The 14,103-nt window shown below is 39.7% G+C and overlaps 1 protein-coding gene across 3 annotated transcripts in view; it reads right to left on the bottom strand.

Moving 5' to 3' along the window:
- Window positions 1-2,611: 2,611 nt before the first annotated feature.
- Window positions 2,612-14,103, bottom strand: part of LOC137373808 (TNFAIP3-interacting protein 1-like) — a 34,807-nt gene continuing 23,315 nt past the window's right edge. For 2 of the 3 annotated variants that reach the window (XM_068039223.1, XM_068039214.1), the window contains 3 exons: window positions 10,121-10,285; window positions 6,065-6,143; window positions 2,612-5,748 (listed from right to left, as the gene is read on the bottom strand). In XM_068039223.1, coding sequence (XP_067895324.1) covers window positions 5,717-5,748; window positions 6,065-6,143; window positions 10,121-10,285 — 276 coding nt within the window. In that variant the 3' untranslated portion in view covers window positions 2,612-5,716. The remainder of the gene's footprint in view (window positions 5,749-6,064; window positions 6,144-10,120; window positions 10,286-14,103) is intronic. The other variant, XM_068039233.1, reaches the window with a different exon arrangement.

Genomic DNA, 14,103 nt, shown 5'->3' with positions numbered 1-14,103 from the left:
ATGGCCCTGCCATTTAGTAGATTAGTCGATAAAATTCCTGCTCCATTTCCAAATGTCAATGCATCGGAGATCTGGGTGCCTGACTCAATCAGAATTTGTGAGGTCAAACAATGATGGACACCTATACCAATATTGGTGTCAATGGGACATTGGCTAGAATAATAATGCATTGAATTGCTGTTAGCAACAAAAGCACAGATGGTAACAAGATTAAATCTTGTCTCTAATAGCTCAACAGATAAACATATCACCCAGTGTGATACCAAGCTGAGGTTCAATCCACAGTCTGTGCTGAGTTAACTAATTGGTTGGAGTGGCGGTAACTGATCCTGGGCTGGATGGGAGGGGGATAAAGAATCAGTCAGAGTTCCAACTTTGGATCACTGTTCAGAAAATTGTGTCATGCACATATTGGATGAGGACAGGTTCAGGCTTAGCCATTGTCCACAAAAGGTTGGGTAGCTTGCCTGCACTCGTTTCTCATCTCTCACCTAAAGAATAGGCACTTGGGCAAAATGTTGCAAGGCACAGAACTGTCCCCCAGCATGAATCAGTGCCTGCAGGAGAGAGGGAGGAAAACTGGAGAGAAAAGGGAGACACAAAATTGGCCAAGTTGGATACTTGACCTTGATATTGTAAAAAAAAACCTTTCCCCATAAACACTACAAGTGGTGGTGAACTAGCATCATCAGAAATACACCTGTCATCACTGGGCAGTTGACAAACTTCTCCAGTTATGTCTCTTTTCCTCTCATTTTCTTACAAATGCTGAGCATTAAAAAAATATTCTTTTCATTCATCCACTGTCAAATTCTGTCCCGATATGTCTCCAGTGGTTTGATCATTTTTTTTTTCAGATGGCCTGTTAACAAAAAGAACATTCTTGGAGCTGAATGTTATGAGCACGCCGCAAATCGTGGCGGCATGCTTTGAAGTTGGTGGTCCGCCCGCGCAGAGCGGCCACCGCTGAAACCCCGCAATATTTCGCGCAGGGGCTCATGTAAATGGAAGGGGTGGAATGGCTGTCCCCGATGACGTAGAGGGAGTGACTGCTCCGTCCCCGGCAATGGCATCCAGCCCCACCACGAAGGCACCATTTTTAAAGGGCTTCAAGCCCTGACAGATGATTTGAATGTTTAAAGGGAACATGACCTTTAATTTAAATAAAAATAGTAAAGTACACATCAAAGCCCCTCTTCCACCCCCCCCCCCCCAATCATCAACCAATACATTTATTTATCTCTCTCCCCCGAAAAACCATTTTTGCCAGTCCCAACCTTTCACCCCCAAATTTTCAGATCTTTGCCCTTCAACCCCTTCCCACCATCCCCTCAGCCAATGGAATAAGTTTTCTCCGCTCCCCCTGCCCCCAACCTGAAAATTCAACTCCTCCCCCCTCCCCAACAGCCTTGAATCCTCAAATGAAACCGAACGGAATAATTAACATGCATTTTTATTGATTTTATTAGGCAAATGAAGGCTCTGCCACCGTGCAGCAGGGTTTGGAGGGGTGGCCGCACCAAGGCCTCGCCGCCACCGCTAAAATGCAGTGGGGCCTTCTTGGCGTTGGGGGGTCAAGGTGGGCCTCTCAGAAGAATTTTCTGGGCACGCCCCGCCGCCACAACTCCCGTCGTTAGAGGGCTGGTAAAATCCAGCCCCTGATGTTCAATTCTGAATAAATTAAGGAGCTGTGTGGGACTGCCCACTACATAATCATTGTGATAAAGAGGGTGGGGTCAGACAGTGTGAAATCCTATCACTTTCTAACAAATATATTGATCCATGTGTTCTACAAGTTAATATCTTTGTTAAGATTGCAAAGGAATTTTGTTGGCATTCACTAGTTTACTGGCACACAGCTTAATTTTAAGGTCCTTGTTTCAGCACAAGGGATTAAACCCTGCTGTGCAATAGTAGTATTGGATGTGTATGAAATCCCTTTGTCCACTATTGTAATGAATATGTTAACTATTTATTGTAAACTGTGTTAAAGCTTTCATTAAAATAGTATACAGAGGAATTTCACATGAACGCATCGTAGCCTTCAAAAAGAAATTGGATAAATACTTGAAGAAGAAAAATTGCAGAGATATGGGGAAAGAGCAGGGTGTGGGATGAACTGAAATAAAAACCAGAAATGCTGGAAATGCTCAGCAGGTCTGGCAGCATCTGTGGAGAGAGAAGCAGAATTAACAAGAGGCCTTTGCTAGTTCTGAAGAAGGGTCACTGACCTGAAACGTTAACTCTGCTTCTCTCTCCACAGATGCTGCCAGAGAATTTCCAGCATTTCTTGTTTTTATTTCAGATATCCAGCATCTGCAGTATTTTGCTTTTATATTTGTGGGATGAACTAGATTGCTCTTCAAAAGAGCTACTGCATTCTTGATAGGCCTCTGTGCTGTACTCTTCTATGATTATCAACACAGGAATAAAATGTACCACCCAATGTTTGTGTCCTGATGCACCCATTTTTCAAACTCCTATTGACTATATAAGATTACACTGAATATATCTGAACTTGGAGAAATGTGAGAATGTGTTCCGTTAAACATGCAGATAAGAAAGGTGCAACAACCCTCTTTGAAATAAACACACAAATTGTCTGGTTCAATCTCTGTTTCCCATTAGTTAAACAAGTTACATGATATTAAACAGTCATGGTATGTTACAAAGCATTCAACATTCAATATATATATATACACATAGAATCACAGAATTTTTACAGCACAGAAGGAGGCCATTTGGCCTGTCAAATCTGTGCTGGCTCTCCGAAAGAGCAATTTACCTAGTGCCATTCCCCCGTCTTCTCCCCGTAGCCCTGCATATTCTTCCTTTTCGGATAACAATCCAATTCTCTCTTAAATGCCTCGATTGAATCTGCCTCCACCACACTCTCAGGCAGTGCATTCCAGATCCTAACCACTCGCTGCATGAAAAAACTTTTCCTCATGTCGTCACTGCTTCTTTTGTCATTACCTTGAATCTGTGCCCTCTTGTTCTCATGCTTCCACCAATGGGAACAGTTTTTCCCTATCTACTCTATCCAGACCACTCATGATTTTGAATACCTCTATCAAATTTCCTTTCAACCTTCTCTTATCCAACGAAAACAGCCCCAACTTCTCCAATTGATCCACGTAACTGAAGTTCATCATCCCTGGAACCATATTTCTGAATCTTTTCTGCACTCTCTCCAATGCCTTCACATCTTTCCTAAAGTGTGATGCCCAGAATTGGACACAATATTCCAGTTGAGGCCAAACCAGTGTTCAATACAGGTTTAACATAACTTCCTTGCTTTTGTACTCTATTAATGAAGCCTAGGATGCTGTATGGTCTATCAAGTGCTCTCTCAACCTGTCCTGCCACTTTCAATGATTTATGCACATATACATTCAGATCCCTCTTCCCTGCATCCTTTTTAATTTATATTTTATCAGGATGACAATAGATTGGTTCAAAAATATTACTGTAGCAATGATTATTCTACAGTAGTGGAAACTGACAAATGTTTTCATGCAACATTGTGAATAATATATGCTGTCCAGTGTCCACAGTAAACCAGGTAATTTTCTTGGTTGATATATTTGGAAATGTAAGTTAAAGCTTCCCTTGTACATGTATAAAGACTGAAAATGGAAGTTCAATGATATCTTGGAATTAATGTGGATTACAATTTCAAAACACATGAACACCTGAGCAAAATTTCCATCCAGTTTGCAAATTCAATCAGCATCATTCAAAATTTCCCTGTAATTGTCTACCCCCCCATGTTAGAGCTCCTTTATGTCCTCTTCACCTGGACAGTTGCATTTATTTTTATTATTTGTATTATTACACAAAATAATGGAACGCCAAAGAATAGCAGATGTGGGAGCATTCACTGATTTTGAAGGTCTAGGTGCATTCCTGACCTCTGCCACTGATGAGGTATTACTTCAAAACAATTTTAACTTATACAAAGTCATCTGAATATCCCAGCAAGATTGGCTGCTCACATGCAATTTAGAATGCAAAGTATTGAACAACTGACACATGCATTTTACACAAGTAACAAATCAGCTTCTGAGCAAGAAGAACTTTTATGAACATTACACCCAAGAAAGGACATATTGGCCTTGAAGTGAGTAAAGCATAGAAGTACTAGAATGATACCTGAACTCCAAGGATTAAGCTGTGAGGAGAGATTAAACAAACTAAAGTTGTATTCCCTGGAATTTGGAAGGTTAAGGGTAATTTGATCAAACTTTAAGATATTAAGAATAACAGGTAAGGTAGATTGGGAGGAAATATTTCTGCTAGTTGGGGAGTCAAGGACTAGGGGGCATTGTTTCAAACTTAGAGGCAGACTTTACAGGAGTGAAATTAGGAAATATTTCTTCTCGCAAAAGGTGGTAGAAGTTTGGAACTCTCTTCCATAAACAGCAATTGATGTTACATCAATTATTAGTTTTAAAACTGAATTTGATAGATTTTTGTTAGCCAAAGGTATTAAAAGATATGGAGTTCGGCCACAGATCAGCCAAGATCTCATTGAGTGTCAGAACAGGCTTGTGGGGCGAAATGGCTTACTCTTGTTCCCATGTTCTGTAAGCAAATTCTCATGCCCCTCAAAAAAGTCTCAAAACATTTCATATAGAATGACGCTGCATTGTAGAATAATTATTGTGAACAAATGTGAGCTATTTTTATACAGTCAGGTCCTCCAAACAGCAGTGAGAAGAATGGGCAGTTAATTTATTATTGCTTGTGTTAGTCGAGGGAGGAATATTGAAGAAAATAGTAGAAAGGTCTTTGTAAAATGATGTGGGATCTTTAACCATCAGAACAGACACTCAGGGCCTCAATTTGATGTCTAATGCAAAGACGATGACGACGACACGAGGGCCGCTGCCACAACTTGCATTTACATAGCACTTTTAAATGTAAACATTCCAAGAAACTTCACAGGAGTGTAATCAGGACAAAAAAATGACACTGGGAAGAAGGAGGAGGAGTCAGGTGACCAAAAGCTTGGTCAATGAGATAGATTTTAAGGAGGGTCTTAAAGGAGGATAGAGAAGTAGAGAGGTGAAGAGGTCCAGGCAGGGAATTTCAGAGATTAAAGCCAAGATAGCTGAAGGCATGGCTTCGAACACAAAGCCACAAAGTTTGACTTCAGAGACAGACAGAATGCTACAAACTGAGCCAAATCCACAAAAAGAAAAACAAGAATGCATTGGCCAAGTTGCAATATTTTCTAATTCGCAAGCACCCTGATTTCTATCGCTGCACCATTGTATGGCTTCAGCTGGCTAGGCTTTAAGTACTGGAATTCCCTCTGTAATTCTCTCTGCTTCTCTACTTCTCTCTCTTCCTTTAAGATGCTCCTTAAAACCTTCCTCTTTGACCAAGCTTTTGCACACATGTCCTAATTCCTTGTTATGTGACTCAATGTCAAATTTTGTTTGTTAACGCTCCTGTGAAACGCCTCTAGATGTTTTACTACATTAAAGTAGCTATGCAAATGGTCTTTGTTATTGTTGGCACAGCTGAGAAGACAAGCTTTTGAGTCATATTTAATATGTGTTATTATGGTTTCTCTTAAAAAGGGAAACAAAGAACATACATTAAAATATAACACCAGTAGCTCCTTCAGGGCATTGGTCAGCAAAGGCCTAGTGTTGTTTGAAGGCACTGACAAAAATTCATATCAATCAGTTTTCTTCCAAGGTTGCTATTTTGGATGTCTTTTTGCTGATGTAATATCTGCAATTAAAAGTGGGAAAAAAGTTTAGGATTAGTTTTATACAATTTTCAAAAGCAATTTCTTTGTATTTAAATGCAGGTCTTCCCCCAAGTGTTAAATTTAGATAGACACGGACATGCCAGTACAATGATTATCAGTAAATTCAAGCCAAAAACAGAAAACTCAAGAATATATAATTTATGGAAAGTTTTCAAAGAACTGAGCCAAAAGTTTAATTGATATGTGGAATTGGATTTACACCCTGGTACCTTAATTCCAAGAATACAATGGAATTTTATTTAAAACGTGTTAGTACTGGACTGGTCCATTTCTTACCTTTTGGGCTGCATTTCTGACTATTTAGCTGATCTGCAGAAAGCTGGTTGGAGTATGGAACATACCACGGGCATTCTGGCTGCAAATTACAAATTATATGTATATTAAAGATGAACAAGATTACAGTAAATTTATTGCATGGCTGATGAAAATGGCAAGAGAGTCTTGCATTCTTTAGTACAGATATTAGAGGTATAGCTCAGATGTTAATGGTAGGTTAGTTTTTTAAAAAAAAGTTTAAATACATCACATCCACAAATATGAACCATAATCATGTTGGATTACACAGGAATTACAAATATTTCTTTAAGATTGTGTACCTGGTATGATGACAAGCTCAAAATCTACCTTAAACTTTGAGCAGAGTGAGAAATGGCAGAGAATGTGTCAAGCAGCAAGATTAAATGAATACTCCAGGCTAAGACCCTACAACAGCCTGATCCTCGAGCATTCTTCTGAAAGTACAGACCTATTGCAGAATTTAAAATTTAAAGGCACTTTTGGTTAAGAATTCCATTTATAGTTTTCAGATGGGACTTTCGGCACTTTACAGCCTTCCTGACTCAACACCGAGTTCAACAATTTCAGACAATAACCTCTGCCCGCATTTTGTTTCTTTTTTTGTGTAGGTTTTGGTGTTACTCTCCTTTTTCTCTTGTTTTTGCTTTTGGACAGCAGCTTTTCATCATTCTGCCATTCACAGCTCCTCTACACACCTATTGTTTCTTTACTTGTCAAATTACCACTCCCTTTGGCCCTCCACCACTAACTCTTTTTGTTATTTAATCTCTCCCATCTTTCACCCTATCATAGACCGTCCCTTTTTCCACCTTCCCCCACTTTCACTTGCTTAAAACCTATTACATTTCTAACCTTTCCCAGTTCTGATGAAAGGTCATCAACCTGAAACGTTACCTCTGTTTCTCTCTCCACAGATGCTGCCTGACCTGCTGAGTATTTCCAGAATTTTCTGTTTTTATTTCAGAAATGCAAAACTGATTTCAAGAGATACCTAACCAGTATAGATTACACCCAACAAATATAAATGTGATTTCTGGGCTACTACGTCTCAACCATGTAGCTGCTTTGTGGACTGGTTTCTGCTTGAACTGTGTTTCTTCATCGCTTAATGGTTATCATGAAGACCAGATGCAATGGGGTAGAAATTTGTCTTGAGCTGGTAGCATAAAATGGGCAACAGTGAACCAGCAGCCTGTTTTACAACCCAACTGAATGGAATGTAAAATAACCTGCTGATTCGCCAGCGTGCTTTACGTTACCTCCCAAAACACATTTTTACCACATTGTGCCTTGCCTAATGTTGCTGACAGGGTGATTGTTGTGTTCCTTACTCTTCAGGAAAATCCACTGCTCTTTTTTTTAAAACAGCTTTTATCCTGGCCAGCATTTACTCCTCAATCAACACCACTAAAACAGTTTAATATGGTCAGGAAGAAAGTTAAATTGATTGTACATAAGTACAAAGATAAGTTCACATTAATATGCAAACCAAGGATCAACAAACAAATTTGGAATTCTGGAATGATATAGCACAGAAGGAAGCCATTTGTTCCATGATGCCTATGCTGGCTCTTGGAAACAGCTATCCAATAGCCCTACTTGCAGTAAGAGACCATCATTGGTAAATTGCTTATAGTTCAATGTACCCAGACATTGTAGCTGTGGTTTGATAGTTGAACTCAATATGAAAATGTGGTAAATGGTGCAGGCCCATACATATGTGCAGGTATTAGACTTGGCTCATTGGTATTAAACATAGAAACATAGAAAAGTAGGAGCAGCAGTAGGCCATTCAGCCCGTCAGGCCTGCTCCACCATTCAAAAAAGATCATGGCTGATCGTCTAATTCAGTACCCTGTTCCCACTTTCTCCCCATATCCCTTGATCCCTTTGGCATTAATATATCTATCTCCTTCCTGAATATATTTAATAACTTGGCCTCCACTGCCTTCTGTGGTAGAGAATTCCACAGGTTCACCACCCTCTGAGTGAAGAAATCTCTCCTCATCTCAGTTCTAAATGGCAAACCTTATATCCTGAAACTGTGACCCCTGTAGTAGCACTCTTGTCTCTGAGTCAGAAGGTTAGGGTTCACAGCCCCACTCCAGGGCTTAAGCATATAATTTCTGCTGATATTTCAATGAGAGAGTACTGTATTGTTGGAGGTGGTGTCCTTCGTATGAGACATTAAACCAGAGGTCTTGCCTGCCCTCTCAGAAGGTAAAATGTTCAAAGAGCAGAGGAGTTTGCTTGGCACCCTGGCCAGCATTTATCCCTCAACCAACATCACCAAAACTGTTTAACTGGTCATCTCTCTTTCTTTAACGTGCTATATAAATGCAAGTTATTTCTATATGGAGTAAATCGCACTCTGACTGAGATTGTAAATTCAATTTTACAATGAAAAAGATAAAAATTGCCATGCTCAGTAAAAACACGTCATATTCCTACTTTTAAGATACAAACTTTATTCCATATGGAATCTTTGAAATCGACCTTTCCTTTAAAAAGTGGTTAATGTGCTGCAAGATGGCTGCCAAAGGTCTGCTGACTTGGCCTGTATATTCAAACTGTCTCACTGTCTTGAAAGGACAAAAGAATACATTCCAGACTAAGGAGGTGTCAATTACACCCATCTGAAACAAGGGAAATTCTTGAATTGAATGGGTTCTAATGAAACAAAGATGTGAAGTAGCCACATCATAACAGGATTATAGCCATCCAGACATTAATGGATCACCATGGATTCCACATCCTGGCCCATCGCATGGTCACACCAGGGGAGAGGGCCATGTGCCAACTAACAAAGACTCTAATTTGATAGATTTTGAGCTTAAAACCCTGAAAGGGGGGGGGGGGGGGGCGGGAAAGAGTGATAAAGAGAGAGAGAGAGAAAGAGATCACAACAATCTCACAGAAGGAGACCAGCCAAGGGCTGTGGAAAGACCCAGTCCAAACAAGAAGAAGCCTTGCTGCTGATTCCACACTTCAACCTGGTGCAGCAGAGAATTGACAGTGATTGCCACCTCCAATCTGAAATCTTAAGCACCAGAAATCTACAACACCTCATCAAGTCAAGACTACAAACAACCCAGGCCTGCACCTTTAAAAGAAGAGGCTGTTCTACTTAAGAAGGTTCAACAGGTTTACCATAAACCACAAACACCTACCACACCTTGAACTCATACTCTTTGCCTTTTATTTATCTTCTCCTAAGAGTGCATGCAAGAGTGAATGTGTGCATGAGTGGTGTTGCAAATATTTTGGGGAATGAATATTGTTCAATAGTTAATCTTCTGTTTTAAACCTACAAGAAAACTTGTCACCTTCTGTTTATTTGGCAAGTAAAATATTCAGGAGCTAACTCATCATCATTAAACAAAACATGATTGCAGTCAGTTGGGAGGTGAACAGTGGGAGCCACTCATACCCCTTACCACCTGGTCATAACAACTTTGTTTTCTGGAATTAAAAACAAGAAAACCCTTTCTTATTCTTTCAGGGGAGAAAATAAATCAAATGCAGTCACATTCGTAAATAAATTGTTGCTTAATTTTCAGCTATGATACATTAACAGTTATACTTTGGGAAAGTGAGTTAGTGTGAGGGCAAAGAGAGAGAGAGAACAAGGAGAACAAGGACTTTTTGCCTTTGCATACTAGGGTAATTTGGTTTTATGTAGACAATGTGTTTTCCTGAGGTTGGGTTGTTCTGTGTTGGCTCCCAGGCTACTTCCCCATTAAAATCAGATGAGTCCAGTCACAGATACAAGCAGATCCTCCCTTCAGTGATGTTACCAGAACAGCATGGAGGAAAGAGATCTGCATGAGGATCTCCATTGAAGAGGGAAATTTGAACCTTGCTTTTAAATACAGAAAGAACTATATGTACATTGACATGAATGGGGTACAGTAAACAAAAAGTACTGTGCTTCCCTTACACCTTACTTTCCCTTTAGGGATGAGATACAAGTTATAATTTCTCTGTATATTTTTTAGGATTTCATTGTATAGCACAAACCAAACAAGTACTCACCATGGGATGCTGATAACCTCGAGTTTCTGTCAGTGGTGTCAGCAATGCTGGGCCTGGATAGTGGATGGGGAGTCCGTAGGGATGCCCATAATTAACATATGGTGTACAGGGTGCATATGTCAGAGGTGGATAAGGGGCTGTAGGTGACTGTGAAAAGCCTGTAGCCTGAAAGATACAAAAGGTCACATGATTTACTTTGGAACTGTCTGACTGGGTGAATGCAAATTTTGTGCCATTGACTTGTGCTGTGCCTTCACTTTCCTATTCTTAGAAACACAAAGCAGCACTAAACTTTTTATTTTCTAATACCGTCATAGCTCCTCTGAGCACAGAAAGGCTGGGCCCAATGGTATATTTTACAATCAGTAAAGTTGTTTAACTTGTCTCTCCCAAGTTAAATCAAGGTCATGTTTAGGGTGCATTTGTATCCCCCATGGACATTTCAACCCCTTAATTATCTCTGAAGTGATTTATTTCAAAGATGCAAAAACAATATTCACAAATCCTTGAAGGTAAGTTGATATGGTAGTTAAGAAAGCGTATAGGATGCTTGGCTTTGTAAATAGGTGCATTGAATACAAAACCAAGGAAGTTTAAATCTTTACAAATCACTGGTTAGCCCTCAGCTGGCGTACTGTATACAATTCAGGACACTGCAAAAATATCAAGGCTCCAGAGAGGAGGTTCACCAGGATGATACCAGGGATGAGGGAGCTCAGTTATGTGGAGAGATTGGAGAAGCTAGAATTGTTCACCTTAGAGCTTAAGGAGAGACCCAATAGAGATATTCAACATTTTGAGGGTTTTGATAGAGCAAGAAGGGAGAAACTATTTCCTCTGGCAAGTGGGTTGGTAAGCAGATAAACAATTGGCAAAAGAACTAGAGTGAAAATGCGGAGAAATTTCTTCACACAGAGGGTTGTTAAGATTCAGAACACACCATCAGAAAGGATGATGGAATCAGATTCCATGGGAACATGTATTTGAAGAGGACTAATTTGCAGGATTATGAAGGAAAAGCCAGTGTGTGGGACAAAATTAGACAGCTCTTTCAAAGAGCACAGGTATGACAGACAGAATGGCCTCTTTCTGTGCTGTAAGATTCCAAGATCCTTCTACTCCACATCCATTTTTTAAAAAAAAATTAAAATTTTTCCTCCCTTCTGAATAATAAAAAATGAAAAGAAAAATTAAGAAAGGAAATTTGGAAAATAAATTCTTAAGAGATATCGGAATGTATGGTCCTGACTTTCATCCCTGTTTCTGGCAGGAATGGGCTTTTAGCACGCTCATAATCAGAATATAGGCTCACTGCCTCATTCCTGCTGTTGTCAGACTTGCTGCTATTTGGATTGGGGCCTTCAGACAGGCAGCCAAGGCTCTTGCCAGAAACAAAACAGTCGAACCAGCAGTCCTTAAAGGGACTGTCTGTGCCACTCCTAAACAGGGAATGTAGTTTATTTTCTTTATGCAATTTTTGCAGGTACCAGGAGAAGCACTGACGCTGTTACTGACCCCACAAGATTGACTTGCCTGATACCTGTCTCTTTGCAGTCCTTCCCTTGGGATTCTCTCTCTCCTAGGATCAGAAAATGCCTGTTTGGTATCTAGAGGTGCTGCCAGATTTCCCACATTCCCCACTGTTGCATAAACTGTCTACATCCCCACAGGAACAGATAGTTGGTCATGAATATTGACCATGGAAATAATCAGACTCCAAGCAACTCAATCCCATTGACAACAACGAATAGGTCAGATCTAATGTGCTGCTAAAGGAAACTCTTGGCTGAAACATTTGATCCATTCTTCACAGAATAAAGGGGAAGGGATACCAATATTTTAAAGTAAAACTCATTACAAGTAAAACAGATAAGAACATAATAAATAGAAGCAGGAGTTGACTATGCAGTCACTCGAGCAAGCTCTGCCATTCAGTACAACCATGGCTGATCCTCGGCCTCAACTCCAGTTTCCCACCCACTTCCCACATGATGTGACTCACTGAGACACCAAACATCTGTGTCTCAACCTTAAATATATTCAGTGATGGAGCATCCACAACCATCTAGGGTAGACAATTCCAAAGATTCAAAGCCCTCTGAGTGAAGGAATATCTCCTCCTCTCAGTCCTAAATGATCCTTTATCCTGAGACTGTTCCCTGGGTTCTCGATTCCCCAGCCAGGGGAAATAACCTCTCAGTGTCTACCCTGTCAAGCCCCTTCAGAATCTTGTATGTTTCAATGAGTTCACTTCTCATTCTTCTAAACTCCAGAGTATAGATCCAATTTACTTGGCCTCTCTTCAGATGACAGCCATCTCATCCCAGGAACTAATCTCATGAATCCTCGCTGTACCGCCTCCAATGCAAGTATATCCTTTCTTAAATATGGAGATCAAAATTGCAGACAGTACACCAGATGTGGTTTCACCAAAGCCATGTGCAATTGTAGCAAGACTTCCTTATTCTTGTACTCCAATCCCCTTGCAATAAAAGCCAACATGCCATTTGCCTTCCTAATTGCTTGCTGTACCTGCAAGCAATTACTTGTACTTTCAGTGTTCCTTATACAAGTACACCCAAGACCCTCTGAATATCAACATTTACAAGTTTCACGCCTTTTAAAAATATTCTGCTTTTCCATTCTTTACTACCAAAGTGAATAACCTTACAATCCCCACATTATTCCTCATTTGCCACCTTGTTGCCCACTCACTTAACCTGAATATATCTCTGTGTCCTCCTCACAGCTTACAAAACTCAGTGGGAATGTATGGTCAGCGAACATAGATACACTACTCTTGATCTCTTCATCTAAGTCATTAATATAGATTGCAAACAGCTAAGGCCCAGCACTGTTCACTGCAGCACTCAACTAGTTATAGCCTGTCAACTTGAATCATTAATCCCTACTCTCTGCTTCCTGTCTGTTAACCAATCGTCCAATCATATATCCATGAGCCCTTATCTTGTGGAACAACCTTTTGTGTGGCACCTTATCAAATGCCTTTAGGAAATCCAAGTATATTACATCTACTGGTTCCCCTTTATTTACCCTACTAGTTACATTATCAAAAAATTGTAATAATGTCATATATGATTTTCCTTTTGTGAAACCATGTTGACTTTGTCATTTGTGATTTTCTAAGTATTGTTAAGACGTCCTTAATAATAGATTCCAGCATTTTTCCAATGACTGATGTCAGGTTAACTGACCTGCAGTTCCCAGTTTTCACTCTCCCTCCTTTCTTGAATAGCAGTGCTACATTTGTTAATTTCTAATCCACTGGACCATTCTAGAATCTTGGGGATTTTGGAAAATCATAACCAGTGCATCCACTATCTCTACAACTACCTCTTTTAGAATCCTAGGATGAAGGCTATCAGATCCTGGGACTTTGTCAGATTTTAGGCCTTAAGTTTGTTTACTTTTTTCTACTGATATTAATTACCCTAAGTTCCTCATTCTTATTAGCCTATTGGTTACCCTCTATTGCTGGTATGTAATTTGTGTCTTCTACTGTGAAGACAACCAAAATATTTGTTCAACGTCTCCGACATTTCCTTATCCCCACAATAATTTCTCTTGTCTCTGCCTCAAAGGGACCAATGTTTACTTTAGCTACTCTCTTCCTTTTTATATACTTGTAAAAGCTGTTATAATCTGTTTTTATATTCCTGGCTAATACACTATCATATTCTATGCTGGTTAGTTTACTTTCATATTCTACTTTTCTCTTTTTTCATCACAAAACATTTAAAACATTATCAATCCTCAGGTTTGCTACTATTCTTTGACAGATTATAAACCTCTTCTTTTAATCGAAGATCTTTAACTTCCTTAGTAAGCCATAGATGGCTCTTTCTTGCTGAGTTTTTTTTAATGGAATGTACTTTTGTTGAACAATTTGAATTCTTTCTTTAAATGTTGCCCACTATTTATTTACCACCATACCTTTTCGTCTATTTACCCTATTCAACCTT

This window comes from Heterodontus francisci, chromosome 1, assembly GCF_036365525.1.
Source record: "Heterodontus francisci isolate sHetFra1 chromosome 1, sHetFra1.hap1, whole genome shotgun sequence".
In the NCBI taxonomy this organism is placed as follows: Eukaryota; Metazoa; Chordata; class Chondrichthyes; order Heterodontiformes; family Heterodontidae; genus Heterodontus; species Heterodontus francisci.
Note: the sequence above shows the minus strand (reverse complement) of the source record. Positions and strands in the feature narration are given on the sequence as shown.